This window comes from Chionomys nivalis, chromosome 4 (genome assembly GCF_950005125.1).
Source record: "Chionomys nivalis chromosome 4, mChiNiv1.1, whole genome shotgun sequence".
NCBI lineage: Eukaryota > Metazoa > Chordata > Mammalia > Rodentia > Cricetidae > Chionomys > Chionomys nivalis.
The window spans coordinates 66,621,716-66,643,340 of NC_080089.1; the positions used below are offsets into that span (position 1 = coordinate 66,621,716).

A 21,625-nucleotide genomic window follows, 5' to 3' on the forward strand; every position below is an offset into this window, starting at 1 on the left:
TCCATAGCTTTCTCTTCAAAATCAGCTGGTGAGAGAAGATCATGGGGGTGGGGAGTGGGATTGCACTTCCAACCTCAGCAAAAGGGATGCCAGCCGTTCCTTCCTTCCTTCCCCCCAGGGTGGGACCACCGTCTCAGGTTCCTGCAGAAGCACTGTGCAAACAGTGGATCTGAACTCTAGGGCTGCTGGAGGAAACGGAGCTGGGGGATACAAACACTAAGGAGGGTTCCTCATGGGGCTCCATTGTCTCGGAGGACAGTGGGAACGGAAGGGGCAGGGGACAGAGGAGCAAGGTTGGTGGCCCCCAGTTAATTAGTTCAGTCATTGCTGCCCGCCCAGGTCCTGAGGGACAAGTGTTATCTGGTTTGGGGCCCAGTGGACTAGACTGCTGACCTGACGGGTGCAGGCACCTCTGTTACTGGGACAAATGCAGGGGAGTGGGACAGGCTCCTGAGGACTCCAGCTGGCTGTCAGCTCCAGGTCGTGGGAACATCAGCTCACTGTGTATCTGGCATGTGCTAGGTGCTGCTATACACGGTGTGCTGGTGTCAAACATGAAAACCTGCGGTGACTCTGGCCTGGAGAGGGCATTAAGGCTCAGGTGGGGCATTTCAACCAAGTCACCACCTCCTGAGCAGAAAGTCCTCCCACTTCTCCCTCTGCTTCAGAGCCAGCCATCTCCAGCTAAGCGACATGTGCACCATACTCCGGGCCAGAAGCTGGGTCACCGACGGCCTGTTGCCAGACATTCACTGTCGCCATAGGTGACAATATTCCTTTCTCGCAGGTCACACTCTCTAGCTGCCACCCACCACACACCAGTTCTGGCCACTCTTGAGGCATTTCTTTCCTCAGCAGGTGCCCGGAAGGTTGGAGTTCTCCAGGCTCAATCTGACATCCTTTCTCTTGACCCATGCTTTCCCCTCCCTGTGCCTGTGGATGCTGAGAGGCAGCCACACCCGAGTCATACCTGTGCACAGGAGCAGGTTCATGCCCTCGATGCTTCTAGCTGCTTGTCTTGCACTTCTGATTCAACAAGCCTTAGACTGGGGCTCACCCTCCTCCCTCAGGTCTGGATGGCTCTCCCCCCACGGATGGGTCACTTTCTGGCTTCATGAAACTACACACTGTTCCAGCCTGACCACAGGACACTTGGCACTCCTCCCGCGGCTTTATCCTCACATTGTCTTCTTCAACCAATTGTTCACCAGACCTGGCTGACTTATCCTTCTAGGTTCCTCCCAAATCCATAGGCTTGTCTCAACCCCTGAACCGTCACGACAGTCCACGTTCTCTGTCAACCGCTTCTTATCCGCTTCTCCAATCAAGCATGCACACGTATTGCTTACTTCAAAAGCTACATGCTTAACCCCATTCTGAAGCCTGATGCAGGGTGTACAGGAAAAAGAGAAAGGCAGTCCCCAGGTCCCATTCATACCTGGGTCTCAGGGTCATTGGAGCCCAGGCTGGCAGCCCCCAGTTTGACCACCTCGGCAAGCTGGGTGATGGTAGCTGCAGAGGACTGAGCGGCCTGGGCCAGCTTGTCTGGAGTCGATGCGGCCCCTGACACGAGCAGCTTAGTGTCTTCCACCAAGGCCTTGGCTGTCTTCAGAATGTTCTCCCTGAGAAAGCAGGGAGGTCAGAGAGACGGGAGAAACAGAACAAAACCTGTTCACTTGCAGTTGGGAAGGAAGGAAATCCTTTCCCGGGGGCTTTGAGAAGAGAGGCCCCAGTGATCCACCCCCCTCAAGGGGAGGGGAGTCTTCCATGCATGTGAGGTTGTAGCTTCAAACAGTATATAGCGGGATTGGTAGCACGGCTCTAGAGAGAGGCTCAGCACAGTAGCTAGGCAGAAGCTCAGCTTCTTCCTATGGCCCCACAATCTCTCAAGATATTTCCTAGGCACACAGGGTTGTGAGGGTACATAGCTTGTACGTCCTGCTTGGGGCTCAGAGCCCATGGGGCCAGGCTCCAGAATGGACAACAGAATACAGAGAATCTCCACTCTATCATATCCCTTGGACTGGAGAGACAAGAAAGGGGCTGGACACATGATAAGGATTTAGGGGTCATCAGTGGTAAATCTGCAGAGCCACTGACACACGTATGCCTAATGAAGGATCCGAGGAGGCAGGAGGCTTTGGGAAGTGACTGCTAACTCTGCCTCTCCTGGTCCTACTGGGTCTGTGGGCAACCAGAGGGGCAACTCCCTGGTGTGCAAGCATCAAAAAAGCTGACCTCAGTTGGGGAAGACTAATTCTAACTTGTCAAAGGGAATTATTCTGACCCTGTGGTTCACGCCCCCCTCTGAGAATCTTATTGACGTCCAAGGCAGAGTGAGGTGACCAAATGTGATCACCAGTTTCAGGGATGCCAGCTGGAGTCTCCCCCGGTACCTGTGATCTGCAAAGGTCTCGCCATTCTCCGCATTCAGTGTCCCTGCTGTTGCAAACATGATGGTGGTATCCAGGTCGGCGATGATCCCAGAAACAGCAGTAGCAGCCGTGATGCATGCTTGAGTCCCTTTGTTGCCAGCCTGGAGAGCGGAGAGCACCAAGGATACCTGGAAGGTAGAAAGGGGATGTGAAGGGGAGCCAGGGAATGGAGAAGGTAAGACTAAGATAGTGTGCCCCCATTGAAAACACTGAATTCTCCCTCTTAGAGCTGATGCGGCACAGAGGTTAACGGCACAAGATCAGAGCCAAGAGCCTGGGTCTGAGTATCAGTGTTACCATTCACACGCCACCGGACCTTAGGTACCGAGCCTCAGTTTCCTTGAATGTAAAACAGTTAATTACAAGACAACTTATGCAAAGTGCCCAATAAGGTGTTTGTAGGTCACAACTATTTCCTGGAGGACAGTGCTCACAAAGTCACTACAATGCTTCTGACACCATACTGAGGGAACAGGTTTAGGCTCCCAAGATGTGGGTGGCAGTTTCCACCCATCAATTAGGTCTGGAAGGAACAACCACTGTCAATACTCATCATTCATTTGGCCATGCAGGACAGGTCACTTTCCAGAGTGGAACCCAGTGGAGCTCCTGCATGTCACCGTCCATCACTAGGTAGCAATGCAGTGACCTGAGGGTCCAGCAAGTTGGCTAACGGCTTCACAGTCCATATCAGAAACCCTGGGCGCCAGGTTCTACCTGCACCTCTTCCTGTTCCTAGAGACACTTTCTACAGCTGCAGCCTGATTGCCCCACATGCTCACCATTAAACCATGTGTCCACCTGTCCACCTGCCCACTGTCTGTCAAGTCTGCCAGCGGCTAAGGTCCCCACACTCCTGCCTTGCTGCTCAGAGTAAGCGCTTTGTCCTGCTCTCTTCCCCCAGCACTGATGCGCTCACCCTGTGAGATAGAGCTCCAGGTTCCCCTAGATGGCTCTCTGTTCTCCTTCAGACAGGCAGTTCTGCCCAAGGAGTCTGAGTACACTATTCCTGTCCTCAAGGTAGCCATTGTCCTATAGATCAGAAACAGTTTGTCACATGGCAGCTGAAGGCTCTTTAACCTCTGCCTGTACACACCCGCTAGTCTTGACCATGCTGATACACATAAATGCTTTGTAAAAACACATATGTATACACCATGTGTGGGTGAGGGAGGAGTGGGGGGTGAGGACAGTGGTCAAACCCTAGGTGTCTTCTTTAGTTGCTCACCAAACTGCGCTTTTGTTTTTCTACCCCAGGTGGTAGTGGTAGGGTGGGCTAGACGGAGCAGGACAGGATCTCTCATTGAAAGCTGACAGATTCTGCTGGAGTAGTTGGCTAGTAAGCTGCAGGGCTCTGCTCATCCCTGCCCCATCAGTGTTGGGATTATATGGGAAATACGCGTCTCAAAGCATGACGAACAAGCGGGAGTCAAAGCATAAATAAGAGGCATGGAGTTTGGGATATTCTTTCTTGTACCCCTCAGGACTCAGGAGACTTGCGGGTATAATTTGGCAGAATGTCCGGACACATGGGCCATTTTCTCCAAGACAAGTCCACAGAGAACTGTTTCTTGGGATGGTTAGTTTTAATTGCCAACTTGCCATACCTAGACCGACCTAGGAAGTCTCAATGTGGGACTGTCTTAAGATCAGGTTGGCCCATGGGCCCGCTATGAGGGATTTCTTTCTGCCTTTTTAATTTTATTTATTTGTGCCCAAAGAGGCCAGAAGATGATGTTGTAAGCCCCAGGACTGGAGTTACGGATAGCTGTGAGCCACTGTGTGGGAGCTGGGAATCAAGCCCAGGTCCTCTGGAGCAGTAACTGGTGCTCTTGACCACTGAGCCAACTCTCCAGCCATGAATTTTTCCTTAACTGGGTTAACTGAGGTGAGCCCACTGTGGGTGGCACCATCCCCTGGTTTTGGGCCCTGAACTGTATCAGAGTAGAGAAAGCTAGCTGAGCACGAAGCACACAGGCAATCATTTCTCTCTGCTCTTGACTGTGGCTATGACAAGACTAATTGTCCCAAGTTCTGGGTGCTGGGATTCCCCCACAGATGGATCGTAACCTGTGACCTAAAATGAACCCCTTTTCCTTGTTGGTGCTTTCTGTCACAGCATCGAATGCTAGGAACTGGCCACCTCCCCATCTCTGTCCTCCCCGTGTCCCAAGTCAGGCCACTCTGAGTGGGAGCAGCAAGACCAAGACCTGCTCAGGAGGATTCTGCACGCAGCTTGGATGCCTGGGGAAATGGGCAAAGTCTTTGAAGCGAGGGAAGGTGCCTTCCTCCAGCTGAGAGATTTAATTCTAACTGTAGAGTCCAGTAGTTGGCCAGTCCTGCGGGCTGAGGGAAGTTGCCAGAGGGAGGCTCGGCCTGGCCCAGGACTGGTTGACAGAGCAGCCTCTGTTAGCCGTTTCCCATTGAGCGCTTCCTCTGCCCAGCCCTCCAGCCCTGTTGCCAAGTCTCGGAATAATGCGGAGCTCTATGCACACAGACGTGACGAGAACTGCGGAGCGCGGATGCTCCAGCCTCACTACTCGCAGCTGCCACAGCTGCCACAGAAGGACTCTGATCCAGAAACAAAGCCAGAACTAGCAGACCGGGGGCGGATAAAAGAGCCACTGGGTATGAAGGGAGGATCTGATGCGGGCCTCGTCAGCTAGGGAAGTGCCACGGGAGAACACAATTTCAGAGGAGGCGGCTATTTTGTTCAATGTTTAACTCCGTACCTGGCACAGTACCAGATACTGTTACACACCTTGACGCTGTGAGTCAGAGATTGCACGTTTGTGTGCTCGTTTTATGGATGAGGAGATTGAGGCTTGGAAACGCGATGTAACCGATATGCTCTTCAAGCCTTGCTGCCCACACTCCTGACCATCTTCCCCAACTGCAGCCCTGAGGCTCAGAAGCCCAGGACAGGTTTCTTTTCCTCCATGGTCCATCAGGTGACTGTCCAAAATCACTAGGACCTCACGGTATGTAAGTGGAGAGGTCACACACCAAACAGATCTCAGTCTTTTGTTTGTCACGGAGACCACTCTGCTTCACGCTTCGTTTGCTTTGCCTTTGGAGACTGGGTCTCACTAAATAGCCCAGGCTGGCTCTTTGGGGTTTTGGCTGCACCACTCTACCCAGCGCCTCCAGTTTCTCTGTCCCAGCTCTAGCACTCAGAAACTCTCTGAGACAGGGGATCGGCCGTTACAGGGTGGGCGGTGATATCAGTCTTCCACTGGCTGGCTCTGAATGCTGATTTTGGTAGGGCCATCTGGAGGGAGTCCCTGACTTTCCCAGGGCTGCCTCTGTTTTGCTCAGAATTTCTCAGGTCCTGTGACAGCTCCCTCACTGGGGAAGATCTGGGTGGCGAGGGAAAGAGCCGCCTTAGCTGGATTAACTTTGGTTTCGGTCTCCACCAGAGCTGGTCACATTGTCAGGGCTCAGTCCCATGGCTATATCCATCTTACCCACAAGGGACCCCTTACCTTCTCAGTGACGGAACGGGCACACTCGATCAGCTCTCTCTTGGTATAGCTGTCTGTGGGGCACACCTGGAGGGCCCCTGCCTTCTGCACCAGGAAGATACAGCCATGACCCAGGTCCTGCACACGGGTGCGAATCTGGAATCCGATCTACAGAGGCAAAGAAGAGGGAAGGAGTGTGAGGGACCCTGCCATCCAAGCCTGCCCTGGGTGGAAAATTTCTCTTGTGCCTTCTGGGAGCCCAGCTAGGAAAATTCCATTCTATCTGGAACCCCTGTCTGGTGAGGTAGGGAATTTAGTTGATTTACCTTCCTGTAAAATGACTGTAAAAATGCCCACAGCCTCCATTAAGCAAGCCTGTAGCTCACCGTGATAGTACAATGCCTTCCTGGTGTTTGTTCATCTTCTCCTGGTCTGGCTCATTTGGGTCAAGCCACCTGAGAGTCTATACCCAAGGAGTAGATGCTCCCCAGACTGAGCTCTGTGGGATGGTTATTGTTATTATCCATCCAACAAGTGTTTACTGAGTTCCTACAGTACACCAAGGCCTCTCCTATCCGTTCCATTTCATGAATTCAAAGTACATCTTTCGCATAACTTAAAGTAGTCATATTTTCATAAAACTGGTATATTTATCAAACAGAACACCTCTTCCTGGTGTATTCATGGTGAGGGCAATCCCACGGAGCCAGGCTTCCTGTCTCCTGAGCCAGGTTTGACTTTCCCTTTTCAGTTCTAAAGTCTCGGCAGACATGCGTCCCTACTTCATTAATTTACTTGATTAAAAAAAATTAAGACAGGATCTCACATAGTCCAGGTTGGCCTCGACTGACTGTAAGAGAATAAATTTGACCTTCTGATCCTCCTGCCTCCACCTCTCAAGTGCTGGGACTACAGATATGTACTATAGTAAATCCAGTCTGCGGGGCTGGGGGCCTCATACATCTTAGACTAGTAATCTATCAACAAAGTTAAAGCCCTTGGGGCGTGCATTTGATTAAGGATATTGGGCTGAGTGATTAGAAGGGGTAGTTTGTCTAAGAGAAGCCAAATAACTTCACTATAGCTAGGCTGCTAGCTGTCTCCTTCAAGCCGTACTAAATTTCCCCTCCGCCTTCTAAAAGCAAGCATGCCTCTCGTTCTGTTTTGTGTCAGTTTTCACTTTGAGCTGGATAAATACAGCCACAAATGAACTGCCTTCCAGGCCAGGTAAGCAACTAAGAAGAAGAGCAAACACTTGAAGCGTGAGTCAGTGTTACCGCCAAGAATCGACAATAGCTACAAGCTGGGGGGCTTTTTCTTCTAGCATTAAGACTGTTTACCAAAAGGGCCCAGATACCGTAAATAATTCTCGGGAGATTCCGGCCAGGGGATGCTATCTCCTGCTTGTATCTCAGCAGGCAAAGTTTAGGGCAGAGTGACTCTGGAGAGTGGAAGGACTGCATATGTCTGCTTTCCTACTGTAGAAATGCCCACTGCTGGGAGGGAAAAAGGCCACAGGACTCTGAAAGCCACTTAGCAGAAAGTTCACTAGATGCCCAAGGGTGAGCGTCTGCTTTCCAGGTATCTTCTTATGTGCCCTGGGACAGGCTTTCCACAGCTAGGCTGTCCTGTTGACCCTCTCCGTGGGATGCACAATAGGAAAGTTAGCCTGGGAGTCTACAGCGTGCCAGTCTGTACACGTCTGAACTGGTGCAGCAAACCACATACCACTGAGGGGGAAAGATGTTTACGTACAGCAAGGATACCATTCAAACATTCATTGTTTGAGACAGAGCTTGGGCTGTCCAGGAGGTCTTGATTCCCCTGCTTCAGCTGCCCAAGTGCTGAGACAATCAGACATATATTTTCAAGATATGCTGAAGGCTTACACACGACATCAAGGCGAAGTCAGGGGCTGAGACATTAGTTTCAAACTTAACTTGGTCCTTAAAGGCTTCCACAAAGTCTAACAAGGATATCCAAGGGCGCGGCAGTAAAGGTGGGAGCTCTTATACCCCCAAACGCCAGGGGACTGCTGGTGACACCAGGGGAGAAGGACACAGTGGAAGCAACACCCAGGGAATTAGAAAATGAAACAAAATAAGAAACCCCTCTAATTTAAGTTTTTAAGAGTGGTTTTAATAGAATCAGAATGTTGTTAGCCTCTCTTAACTTTTGTTTGATTGTCTCTGAAATGAAGAACGATCTTTGTCTTGCAGACTCTGTTGAAGGCCATAGCACCTGGGCTCGGCACTCATCACTCTGCCTATTTTCCAGGTCACGGTGAGATACTTAAACACAAGAGGACCACAGAGTCAACAGTCTATTGGCAATTTCACTGGAAGGTTTTACGGTTGGAAGAGCTTCCTAGAAAGGGAACACACTTTCAAGATTGGGTTTCCACTGATAAGCACTAAGAATTGCCCAGTTCCCAAAGCAACATTAAATTTCTCAGCAAGTCTGGCCCAACTTTGCAAGACCCACAGGGTGGATTGAATGTATGACCAGTGTTTATTATAAAGGAATGCTGCTCAAAGACACACAACTTGGGGCTTCAAACAGGCAACTTTAGGAGAGCATTCCTTCTGAAGAAAAAACCCCCAGTTCCCTTCTTGCTCAAAGAAAAATATTGTGGGAAAAACCATCTGCTTTTGTGCCTTAAAGGAAATTAAAAAAAAAAAAAATGCTAGGGCCTCGGTAGAGTTTTAGATCCGATTACAATGGGGTCGGGGAAGAGTTGTCTATGAAAAACGGATCGGATCGCTTTCCTTTACTGCTCAAGACAAAACAAAATGAGATGACTTTTCGCAGATGTTAAAAGCAACTGGGTCCACGCTTGCCTGGGGGACCTTATGAGAGTCAGACAAGGGCGGCATCAGAACTTGGATCAACTTAGGAAACGGAACAGGAAAAACAAATGGTATGAACAACAGAACCAGGCATCACTTTCTCTCCATCAGACAGCAAGTTTTGGGTAGAAATCAAAAAACCAAAACAACAACAAAAACCTAGAGTATCCACCCACCCATCCCACCTGAGGGCAGGCATGTTTCCCAGTCACTTTACGGATCCTCTCCCTGCTTACAAAGTGGTGATGTCATTTTCCCCGAGAGACAGAGCTGCAGTTACTAAATCTTTTCCCCAGGACTCACATTTAGGAGCCATAGCTCCTAGGATCTCAGTCTCTCCTCCCTCTCTCCATCCTTCCTTCTCTTCTCCCCACTTCTGCCCACCCCCTCTGGGTGTGTGGATGCTGGCGCATGTACCCATGTATGCACACGAAGAGGCCACGAACTCAGGTCCTCATGTTTGTAGAGAACTGAGCCATCTCCCAGCCCTCTCTGTTCTCTGTATTCAGAGAGGAACTAATCTTAAGTTGCAAAGTTGCCAGAAGGGTTTTCACTTTTCTGAAGACTTTCCACAGTCCTATTAACAAAGTTGTAAGTTTTCCATGGAAAAATAAACAGAGAAAGATCCTGCTTGATGTTCGAGGACAGAGGGCCAGCTTTTCCTGTAATTGTCACATTGTGGAAAAGACCAGAATTTGTACTCGGCAGGGCACACCGCAGGCTCTGCAGAAAAGGCTTCCCGCTTGCCCTAGATGTAAATATTTTCACAAGCTGGGATATGGGGCCCTCTCGGGTAGACAAATAACTTCCACAATTTTGGTATGCTTAAAAAAAAAAAAAATCTACATTGCTTCAGGGACCTCCTAACCTTCTCAGTTTTCCCCCAAGCATCTGTCTGGCAAATGCACACAGAACGTTCCTGCACAAGCCACTGGTAATCTTATATTCTCGCTGCCATTTCTGGCTGTGGGTAATACTGCTCTTGTGCCTGGACTGTAAAATACATCTCAAGATGCCCCATTGAAAACAGCAAACCTTACTAACAATGTCAGAGGTTAAAGCCCAGTACCCAGCAAGGTGAAGTGTTGAGTGGTTGAGTGACAGATACTTTTCCCTGCGGCCTCGGTGCTATGGTCGAATCTTTGTTGCAGTAGGGCTCTGCTTGCTTCCCACACTGGGGTGAGCAGCTCATGAGAACTCCATTACGAAAAGGATAGGCCAATGTTCCAAACCCAGACAGATGAGGGTGGATCCCATGTGCAAAGCTTTCCACAGCGAGGGGTCCAAACCTCCCTGGCAATCATGGTCTGTGTTTTTAATTCCCTCTCAAAGCCAAACACTTCTTTCCTTTGTACTAGGGTTTCCTGACTGCAACACAAGCCCTCTTCTACTTGTTTATGAAATTCAAAATTACACGTTGACCAAATGAATTATATGTCTAGATAAATTACAGACTAGAATTATAGTCTAGTCTGACTAAAACAGGGAGTCTATTAAAAAAAATGAGAAGGAGGAGGATAAGGAGGAAGAAGATAAAGAGGAAGAGAAGGAGGGGGAGCTGTATAAAAGAAATCAAGCTTTGGTATTTTCTTGGTGACTTAACATAATTATTATAAATGCAATTATTCATGCAGAGGTTTAACTGATTGCTCTGCAATCTGAAGACAGGGGCATGGTTAGAAACCAAAGAAACTCCATGCTGAATATATATGTACCTTAGTACATATATATGATACTCCTGTTCACATGCATTGTTATGACACATTAGAAGAGGATGTGTTTTGGGTCTGTGTTGCAATAATTGTTTCGAGAAGCCTTTGTTAGACACGCTTGGTCCTGACTATTCCCAGCAGAATCAGCAGCACTGGGTAGGTGGGGGCAGCGCCTGTTATTTCAAGAAAAGGAGCAGACCAGTTATAAACCTATAGCTCCCATAGCCCCAAATACTTAGGAGAACACTGAACAGGATGTACATTCATTAACGGCTTGCTTTTCACAGAATGCGTTACCTGTATCTTCCTGTGTTCCTGTAGTCCCATCATGCTGTTCCCCAGACTGAACTTTCTCTAAGGAGCCATGCTTTCTCGGGCTCTACTATCCTTCTAGGTGCTCACACTAACACTGCTACCACCAGGCCCTCTGGGTCCCCGGCTCGGCTGCCCTGTCCCAGGAGACCACTCTATTTCTCATAGTTTCCAGAGATGATTGCTCTCTGGCAGAGGTCAAACTTCCTAGTCAAAGACTCTTATGAGTATAGACTTGCTGAGGCCATGTCTACTCTAGCCTCTGGATAAGGAAAGCGGGTGGGGCCTGAGGAGCACAATGGAGGTGTCATGGTGGGTGGGATCTAGGCCAGTTCTTAGAAAGTCGGGATGGGTTCTGTATCATGTAAGCAGACTTCTCAAGAGAGGGGATATAAAATCCCACATGTGGATCTAATATTTTGGGGAAACTTTGGAAAACATAAACATCATTGGTGGGATGTGCTGGGGGTGGGCAGGAAGCGGGAAGGGCAGCCCCAGCTTTGGGAACTTAAAGAGGGTGACGGGCAGCTGCAAGGAACCTGGCAGATCATTGTAAAGAGAACCCTTCTATCTGAGAGCCCACTCTCCAGGGTGCCCTAATGCTTGGCCTCAGAAACTGACTGAAGCTGGGGCATCAGTTTCACAGTAGGGGGAATGAAACCTGTTCCTTGCTGTTGTGATAGGGTCTTACAGAACTAGGCTCAGGGTCCTCCCCTCTCCCATCCCCAGGAATGGGGACCATGCGCTTGCTTCTTAAGATAGGGGTCTTAAGGTGGCAGACCTCCTCTGGTTCGGCGGTGGCTGCTGCCATCTGGCCCTGGAGAGCCAGGTGCCCATAGTCACTGGTCATTTGTGAAGCCAGGCCTCCCAGCTCCTCCGGGTTAGTAACCGACTTAGTCATCTGGAAAAAGAAAACAAGCAAGACACAAATACATACACACATACACAAAGAGAAGCATCAGAACCATGTGTGTTAATACCCCGGGGAAGCCAAAGGGTTTCATTCACTTTTAGCCCCTGGGGAAGGTGGAGGCCAGGCCTTGCATGAGGGCTGGGTACAAGGGAGGGCATTTCAAGCGAAGCCCATGCTACATTGCACAAGACAGGCCAGAGCTGGGACTATCCTGCAGCAAAGGCCAGATGGGGGCACATGCTCAGCACGCAGGCCGTGCAGCATAGAGCTGGGGCCTCAGGGGCCGATCTCAGGGAGCTTGTCCTTTTGGGATCACTGGAAGAATTTCCACAAGGAACTTAGGGGAATAAGCCTTGTGAAGGGTGTACCCTGATCCAGGCTTCTATGGGGATCTGGGCAAGAGAGGATCTGAAGACAGCGCTGCCACAAAGCCATGAATGAGACTCAGTGGAGAAGCCAACATCAGGGAAAGAAGGGAATTAAGTCTTGGGGCGAATTCGTACAAAGCATCACAAGGTGCTACCAGAAACGTGGTGGTCCACAAACCCAGTCTCTCCGTACCTCAGAACAGCATGCCAAAGTTTAATGTTATCCAGTCTGTTTTTGGGTTTTGCAGTTTGTCTGAAGACATTCTTTGTCTCTTTTCTAGGGATTTCACTCTTGCCTTATCTCTTTCTCATTCTTTTAAAACTCTTTTATGTTTATTTGTAGTTTTGTGGTGTGTGTGCATTGTATGTACCACAGTGCACGTGTGGAGGTCAGAGGACAACTTACAGGAGTTGGTTCCTTCCTCTGTGTGGGTTCCAGGGACTGAAGGAAGGCCACCAGGCTATGTTACAAGCATCTTTACCTGATGGCCACTTGCTTGGCGACACTCTCCATGCCCTTTAACACCTTGACTTTAAAGGGCTGTTCCATTTGTTTTTGAGACAAGGTCTCGTGTAGCTCAAGTTGCCCTCAAACTCAGTATACAGTTAAGGATGGCCTTGAACTCCTAATCCCCAGCTTTTACCTACTGAGGACTGGAATTACAAGTATGTGCCACCATGACCAGCTTAAAGGGCTTTTAAAGGGCCTCTTTAAATGACTCCATATCTACTGATGTGGGAATACTTATGTTTTAAGACCCAATATTACAGCCCTTTGGAACAGCGAGTTCCAAAGTATAGAACCTGGATCCCAAGAGAATGAAGTTGTATCTTGAGCGGCACCATCTGTGCCTTGACAATAGGAATACAGAGATTCTTTATCTACCAGGTGAGGAGTGCCTAGCTCCAACCTGAAGTGCCAGGCTAGCTACCTCAGGATGGCTATCTCCTGGAGGCTGGGCTTGCTGGAAATCACAGAGGCCAAGGCATGAGACAGCCTGGCTCAAAGCCTGACCCAGAAGACTCTCTTAAAACCCTTTGAAGCCACTCAAAAATGCCTCCTTCCATTGCCATGCTGGACATTAAGGGGCCTTTGCTCTGTCCTGTCCTCCCCTGAAAGGACAGTCATGGAGTAGCTCCAGCTTTCCAGGACACTCAGAGGTACCTGTGACTACTCCCTACTCCCTCAGGCCACATTCACTTAAACAGCAGGCCTGGTACAGAGTTCCCATACATGAGCAGAGCAGGCAGGGAGGTCTTCGTGATCCAAGCTCAACCTCTAGTGGACACACAATTATATGACAGTGAGAGCCGTGCCTTGGCCACTCGGGCTGGGCCACTCCAATACCCAGTGCAGGCTTATGTGGTAATCTTCTCTAATTTACAGCATTTGGGACTCCATGTGGAGAGGAACATTTTCTGGGTATTAGCTCTCTGAAGATCTCATTTGTCATCCTTCATGGAACTCTATAAAGTCAAGAGAGTGCACGCTGCTTTTCAGGGCTGATTACAAAGATTCATCTGAACAGCGTTTTGCATTGTTTCAGTGAAAGAAAAACTACTTTCAAAAGTGGCACAGTGTCTGCTATAAGGAATTGAGAAAAAATAAACCACATTGATTTTGCCTAAAAGACTAATTTGCCCAAGCGTTATGATACGATTTTGTCAGACAGCTTCGCCCTTTACTGTTTTGTTCCCAAATATCTTCTCTTCTATGAGAATTGAAATCTATTAAAACACCCTGAGTGCTTTCAGAGACAAGTAAGACGCTTTCCTTCTTATTGCTATCTTCTTCCTCATTTCATGCCTTCTTGAATGTTCTCTCCTGCCTCTGTTCCCTGTCCTCATGCCCAAATGTCTGTCAACTTTAAATCCTTCTTGCTGGGGTACACCACAGGCAGCCAGAGGGACCAAGAGAGGGGGTAGGAGCTGGCATCCAGGAGGAACTGGAATCACCAGTTGGCCACTCACTCCAGCACAGATCCCATCCGATGACTCAGATGGTGGTGGACAGAAGGACAACACATAGTGGGCAGAGCATCTCCTTTTCTTACCATTTCCTGAGCTGTGACAGCAATTGCTTTGGAGTATTTAACCACGGTCGTTTGGTAGTCAACAAATGTTCCCTTTGGTTCTGGAGGTGTGCCTTCATCCAGCTGTGGAGAAGAGGAGAGCCCAGGAGTCATAAGAAGCCTGGCCAACTGTGGACTGTACTTATAAGAATTAGACACTTAGGAAAAATAGAGAGCCCCTCAGAGGTTTTTTGGTCCAAACTCAACCCCAACTTCTCCAATCAGAACTGCAATGGAGGTACAAGTAAGGCATCCAGGGTACACAGACAAGTTGGGGTCCCCCCCCCTTTTTTTTTTTTTTTTTTTTTTTGGTTTTTCAAGACAGGGTTTCTCTGTGACTTTGGAGCCTGTCCTGGAACTAGCTCTGTAGACCAGGCTGGTCTCGAACTCACAGAGATCCGCCTGTCTCTGCCTCCCTGGGGGGTCCCAGTTCTATCTTACAGAGGTGGAAGTATTTCATGGGAATTATGACTTAGCTAAGTCTTCCACATAAGGAGGAGGATGCCCACATAAATGAAGGGAAGGACTCCCAGGAAGAGGGACCAGCATTCAAGCACATGGCGAACCGAATGAGTCTGATGATACTCCAGGGGAATACAGAGGGGTGGAAGATGAGGTAGGAGAGGAGGCAGAATCAACATCACCAAGGACTTCCAAGACAGTACTTCAGCCCACCAATATCTGTGCTGGGGGATGCCCCGTGATGACTAAGTCAACAAGAGAAAGAATTGGAGCCGCTAAGAACAATCTGTTGCTTGCCTGCCTCTAAGTGCACCAGCAACTAGGAAAAGGACAGGAAAAGGGATAAAGGATGACTATGAAGAGGGAGAAGGAAGGGGAGGAAAAGTCAGAGACCCCAATGAAGAAAAATTCCACCCACTTCACTATCAACCCCTTCCCGATCATGATGTTGAATAGCACCCAAATGATGTCCCAGGGAGGCAGCGAAGGGCATGGAAATCAACACAGGGTGACCAACTATTGTAAAGACAGCACTGCCAAAGGAAAGGGGGGCATGCAGAGCGGTGGGAGCGGGGCTTAGATCTGTTGGATGGAGTGTCTTGATATCACCATGGGCCCTGGGTAGGCAACTAAGAAAATCTTTTTGGCAGCTCTTTGTCAACATGGTTTAGAGTCAAAAAGCAGGACATGTGCTGAGCGGTCAACTGAGGAGTTGCCAGGCAGTGTCTTAAGAAGGGCTACGTGTTACAGGCAGGCATGAACTAGCCGTGAGGTAGAGATGCATCACCGTGCATATCGTGCATCCCAGGAAGCTGCTTTCATGAAACTATCAGCGTGAACCATAGCGGAACCTGTCAAGGCTTCTCTTCTAGGCAGACAGATGGTGCCAGACACCTCCACCATTGCATGGACCCTATGGGCCAGGCGAGGATCAAGCTGGGAGCTCATTCATTCAGCAAGAGCTGACTAGGCATCTTTTTAAATGTCTGCAGTCTGTCAGTCTCCTTCAACTGAGACATGGCCTAACTTTGAACAAGAAAGCGTGCTGAGAATAAAGAGAAGTCAAAATACTTAGGCAAACCTGCCTCTGCCTCCCAAGTGCAAGATTAAAGGTACAGTCACACCACACCCGGCTTAGGTCTATTTCTTTAAAAAGATCAAGTCCATAAGCTGATGAATACTTGAGGGATAAATGAATAAACTGATTGTTTTATTTCTAACATTTACTTATTTATTTTGTGTGCTTGTGTTCTAGCCCAGGCAGCCATGTAGAGGCCTTGTAGAAGGCAGTCCTTGCCAGGCGGTGGTGGCACACGCCTTTGGTCCCAGAGACAAGCGGATATTTGTGAGTTTGAGGCCAGCCTGGCCTGCAAGAGTTAGTTCCAGGACAGCCAGGGCCGTTACACAGAGAGACCTGTCTCAAAATACAAAACAAAACAAAATAAAAAGGAAGCCAACTGTAAGCCAAAGTAGACCATTCGCTCTTATATTGCTGCTGCTTCTTTTATTTTCATTTTTAATTTTTCTTATTGTTGGAACTCAGGTGGTCAGGACTAGCTGCAAGGTGCTTTACCTCATGTGCCTTCTCATCAGCAAGGATGAGTTGGGAGATGGAGAGGAAGGTGTCTTGTCTTGAAAGAACTAAAAGTGACTGATTTCAAGCAATAAATAAGGTATCCTTAAGAAAAAAAAATACTTAGGCAATGATAACCACTCCCCACATAGTGAAAAGTTAGCCCCTGGAAGGCAATGAGAAAGGCAAGAACAAAACAAGTGTTTGGGGATCTCAAACTTATTTAGTTGAAGGAACTCTCTTTCATATTCTAGGAATCTAGCCTTTGTACCTTTCTAGATTGTGACCTTTTATGAAATATCAGTGATATAAAAGCTAGATTTGTATTTTGTCCCTGTTATTTACATACTTGGCACGAAAAGTGTGGAGGAAACCAAACCAGAGAAAGAAAAGACATATAAGATCCCACGGAGCCAGGCGGTGGTGGAGCCCAACTTTAATCCCAGCACTTGGGAGGCAGAGGCAGGTGGAACTCTGTGAGTTTGAGGCAGCCTGGTCTACAGAGTGAGTTTCGGGACAGTCAGAGTTACACAGAAAAACCCTGTCTTAAAAACCAACAAACAAATAGGAAAGGCCCCATGGAATCCCTCCAACCTCACTGACTGGGGAAACCAAGAGCTCCTGTGGCTTCACCTACATACAGCACAGGACTTAGTATTAACCCATCAGTTCTTAAATCGCTGGTATTTAAACACAGAGAGAATCTAGGTCACCTCCATGGCAGAAGCTCATAAGTGTCAAAAATGGCATCCAAGTTAGAATTAACTTTGGTAACCCCACTGCTGCACTGTTTCAAGTAAATTAGTGAAGCTCAGGTCCATAATGCCAGCTGCTCATGGACATGTGGGTTGAGGCCTAAAACATCACTTCACCCGAAGGCCCCGATGACAGGCGGAGGACGTGGAGAATGAGGGAAGGGTGAAGGGTGATCCTCTAAATGTCAGGTCAAGATGTGTAAATATGATGGTTAACACTGATAGTCAACTTGACGGTAGAGTCATCTAGGAGAAAGACCCTGAGAGTGTCTGCATGGAAGTTTCTAGACTGAGCTAACTAAGCTGAGAAGGCACAGCCTCAATGTGGGCCATTCTATAGGCTGGGTCCTAGAAGAAATAAAAGGGAGAGAGTGAGCTGACTGTCAGTGCTCACGGCTCCTTTCCTGACTGCAGATGCAGGCAAGCAGCTGCCTCACACGCCCGGAGCATCCTTTCCCACCAGGCTGGACTGCACCTCCTCAAAACTGTAAGCCAAAGTAGACCTTTTACGCTTATATTGCTGCTGCTTCTTTTATTTTTATTTTTAATTTTTCTTGAGACAAGGTCTCTGTGTAGCCTGGCTGTCCTGAAACTCACTCTGTAGACCAAGCTGGCCTCGAACTCAGAGATCCGCTTGCCTCTGCCTCCCGACTGCTGAGACTCAACAGTGCACCACCACCACCTGGCTCCTTATATATTGTTTTCCAAGTACTTTTCAATGCTCACTGTAACTAAGACAGTAGGGGCTTGTGGGGAGCCATGAAATCCCACTTTATATTTTACAGAAAGGAGAGGGAAACCTTTCGTGTGTGGCCTCAGTTGCCAGCAGTTCCTGTCCCTATCAGAAAAGACCAGGCTTATTTCTGAAGAGGGTAGCTGGGCCAATGATACCAGAGATGCTATTGCCCAGTCAGTGAGGCTCATGGTCTACCAAAGAACGACCTCAGGGCCCAACTTTAACTTCTAGGGATTCACAGTGCATTTCCCTATTTTTACATTCATACTGAGAAAAATAAAAGGAGGGACCGTTTGCCTTTTAACTGCTACTAAGGAGCTGTGAACTCCATTAGCTAACATCCCTGATGGACATGAATTTGTTTCCAAAGTTCTGCTCTTCTGCTGCTCTGAAACTCAAACAAACCCTCTTGAGCCTTGCCCAATGGCCTTGATGAGGATGGGAAATTTACATATTATCTGCCAAACCATCCAAAGTTCAAGTAAAAGCAGGGCAGAGTGAACACTGAAGAGACTTTGAGAAAGTAGAGCATCAGGTCTTCTAAAGGACACAGGGTGTGACCCAGGCTTGCCACTTCACTAGTGTGAAGACGATGGCAGGAGGCTGAGGAGCTTTACTCTAGTGACCATTCCGTGGAGTCACTCCCTATGGAGACAGGGACAACTAATCTCTAAATCAGCAACTTAAGACTGCATATTATCCTGAAATACCATACAGATGTATTCACGACCCAACAGCAGGCATTCCCCAACACAAACACTGTCTAACACTATGGTCAGCTACCACAGGCTGAAAATTAAATGTTGATGAACAACTGTTTACCCCAACAATATCAAAAGGACATGACTAGAGACAGAATCCTTGCAGGAAAAGTAGAAACCTTGGAGTCAAAACCGTCTTCAGTCTGAAGCATTGTCAATTGATTGGTTGCCCAGTGAGAAAATGACTCATGTCTATAACTGTTGTCTCTGAGAGCTCACCAAGGCCTTTCATACAATTTAATGGCTTATGCATTTAAGTAGATAATGAAAGCATAAGATATTTGAAAGTCCCATTAGAGATTCCTAGACTCCACTTAATTGAGACTGTAATTGAGCAAGTCGGGGGTAGAGCCCAAGATCCTACTTTCTAGAAAGTTCCTCAATTCCAACGTTGCCATTCCAAGAGCTAACACTCAGAAATGACTTTCTAGCTCCTCTTGGAGTTTTCTTCCCATCACAGGCCTATGATGAGGACACAAAGCATAAGTAATTACTTTTATTTTACAAACAAGGAAACAACATTACTTTCACAATATCTCTCTTACCACATGTAACTTAGGAAGAACTGCACAGTGGCTTAGAAAGCCGATGAGTTAATAATGAAGAAAGAATAATATGTTGGGTATATGACCGGCCACCTGCTCATTAGCTACAGCCATTGGGAAAGAAGGTTTGCTGATCTCAGCTTTGACTGACGATCGGTTTCCCAGAGAAGAGCATGTAGGGACAGAATGTGAGAGAGATGGGGATGTGGCTGAAGGGGTTCTAGGAGCTAGCTTACACCTACCTTGCTCATGGCCTCTGCGATGGCATCCACCATGCCTCCTACCAGCCCCACCTCGCTGGCAGCTTCATTCAGTGTCACCATAATGTCATCCACAGCTTCCTTCATCAGCTGTGCAGCCTCCGTGATGGCATCGTGGGTGTGCTGTGCCTGGGAAGGGAGTTAAAAATGTCTTCAGCAGCACAAAACATTGCTCACTCTTAAGAATCACTTGATATGCTAAAAATAATCCTAAAAAGTCAGAAGACAGAGTTGGCATGGCGGTGCATGTCTGTCATCCTAGCACACAGGAGGCCAAGGTAGGAGGCCCTCATGTTTAAGGCTAACTTGAGCAGTATGGTGAGACCTTACAAGCCCCAGGAGAGCCACACCGCAGAAAAACAAACATGTAATGCATCTGAAATGTTTTCTTTCCCTGATTTCATCCATTTACTTGCAGAATCAAAAGTAATCCCTTTTTATGCAACCCTAAGCTGTCAGAACTAGCTTTATATGCTGCTATATTCAGAATGGTAGAAAATGCCACAGGCTCCAACATACACAAATAGACACATTTAATTAAAAAATCCATCATACAAAGAAAAAATGTTTTCGTAACAAACATACGTCTCTTTAACATTGCCCAACACACTATCATTCTCTTTCAGTAAATAAGCTGATTATAGAAATGTAGGTGCATATAAAAGAAATAAACTGCAGAGAGCCTACTAGGCTTTAGAACTATATGTAAGTTATATTGTGCAACACTGGCAGACTAGATGAGCAGAGTCCTCCAAGGGCTGATGCACTGTGGTTAAAACCCAAGTCACCATGTGTTCTTAAAACAGCATCCTGGAGACTTGCCAATGTCAAGGGTGGAAACGGGGCCTTAACAAGAACTAGTGAATGGGAACAGCACTGGTGCAGGGCTCCCTAGCAGACACCTCACCTGGCAGGAAGAAGAGAGAGCTGAGCTATGGGTACAGGAGACCTAGGTTCTAATTCTGGCTCGGCCACTAACTAGCTACATGGCAGAGCTTGGCTTTCTTTTCAGTGAGGTGCGGAGAACTGTAGGAAGTCTGGCTATTTACACTGGTGCGGACACCTCATGCAGAAGAAGGGCAGGCTAGCAGGGAACTCTGCTCTAACCCTGTGCAATGTGACTAAACATCACAACTGCACTGTCCTCAAGTACTAGATCTGCCTGGGCAACATCTGTGCTTATCCTGGCCCAATGCAGGGGAGTGAGCCTCCCCAAAGGCCCAAGATACTGCAGCTTTACTTTGGTGGATACGAAGGAAGGGAAGCCAGTGGGTCATAGAAGAGGGAAACTCCTTGCTTTTTTTCATCTCTTTTTGTTAAATCAAAGAGCTTGATGAAGTGTCAGTATGAGCCATGGACCCTGGGAAACAAGAACTCCTCCTCAAATATGGCATCTGATAAGATGTCAAACACACTTTTCACAGCTATCCTTGGGACAACCTTCAGGACACACAGAATTCTGCCTGTGCAGATGGAACTGAGTAAGCTCATGATTTAGTTTGCTAGCTTATTTCATAGTTTTATCCTGCTACAATCCTAAAGGTAATATTCCTGTGCAGAACTCTCTGGAGAAAGCTTCTAACCCCACAGAGTCTCAGTACATGTGGTCAGACAGCAGGAGTACTTTCCTCTATGCCTCAGTGCAACGAGAACCCTACGGCCACAACTCTACATGACCACATCAGAGCCCAGCACATGTTTTAGGAGAGGGGAGAACAGTTGCCAATCAGAGGCCTGCTTCCACCCACGCCCTTCATGGGTCTCAGGAGTACAAACTCTTAACACAAGTGGAGCTGGAGAGATGCTTGTGCCCTCCCTCTGGCTGGCAGACTACTGACAACACTCCCCAAGAAACTGGAGTCTCTCAGGAGCTTCAGGCTGGGAGAAGGGTAGGCTAGGTCTGGCGCCAGTCAGAGAGGGAAGCTGTCTCCTAGGTAGAGGTTTCACAGTTTGACAACTAGTCAACCACCTTGCTGGAGAGACTGGAGCTCAGACAACGATGATGGGCGGGACCACACCATGATCTGAACTGCTTCGCTATACACGCCTCTTACTATCTGCGTAAATCTACACTTGGGACTTGGGAGTTACTGGACCCCTTATTTGCTCTTCTTCCCAATGTTGATATAATGAATAAATTATTTGCTCTTCTTCCCAATGTTGATATAATGAATAAATTATTCTCACTATTCATTGTCTCTTCATTGGCCCACTGACAGTGGGTGCCAAACCGAGTTTGTCAGCATACTACAGCTTGGGGGCAGGCATCGAGGAAGCCATAGAAGGGAATCAAACCAGGGTCTGACCATAACAACTCTGGACATGAGAACATAATTCAGGGACAGCATCAGTGGATCAAAGGATGATCTTTGAACCTCTCAGTAAACATCTCTGCTCTTGGATAGCTC

The 21,625-nt window shown here is 48.0% G+C and overlaps 1 protein-coding gene across 3 annotated transcripts in view; it reads right to left on the bottom strand.

Moving 5' to 3' along the window:
- Nucleotides 1–21,625, bottom strand: part of Tln2 (talin 2) — a 422,622-nt gene that overhangs the window by 45,263 nt on the left and 355,734 nt on the right. For all 3 annotated transcript variants that reach the window (XM_057766343.1, XM_057766341.1, XM_057766342.1), the window contains 6 exons: nt 19,200–19,346; nt 14,108–14,209; nt 11,554–11,673; nt 5,921–6,067; nt 2,397–2,563; nt 1,439–1,622 (listed from right to left, as the gene is read on the bottom strand). In XM_057766343.1, the coding sequence (XP_057622326.1) occupies nt 1,439–1,622; nt 2,397–2,563; nt 5,921–6,067; nt 11,554–11,673; nt 14,108–14,209; nt 19,200–19,346 (867 nt within the window). The remainder of the gene's footprint in view (nt 1–1,438; nt 1,623–2,396; nt 2,564–5,920; nt 6,068–11,553; nt 11,674–14,107; nt 14,210–19,199; nt 19,347–21,625) is intronic.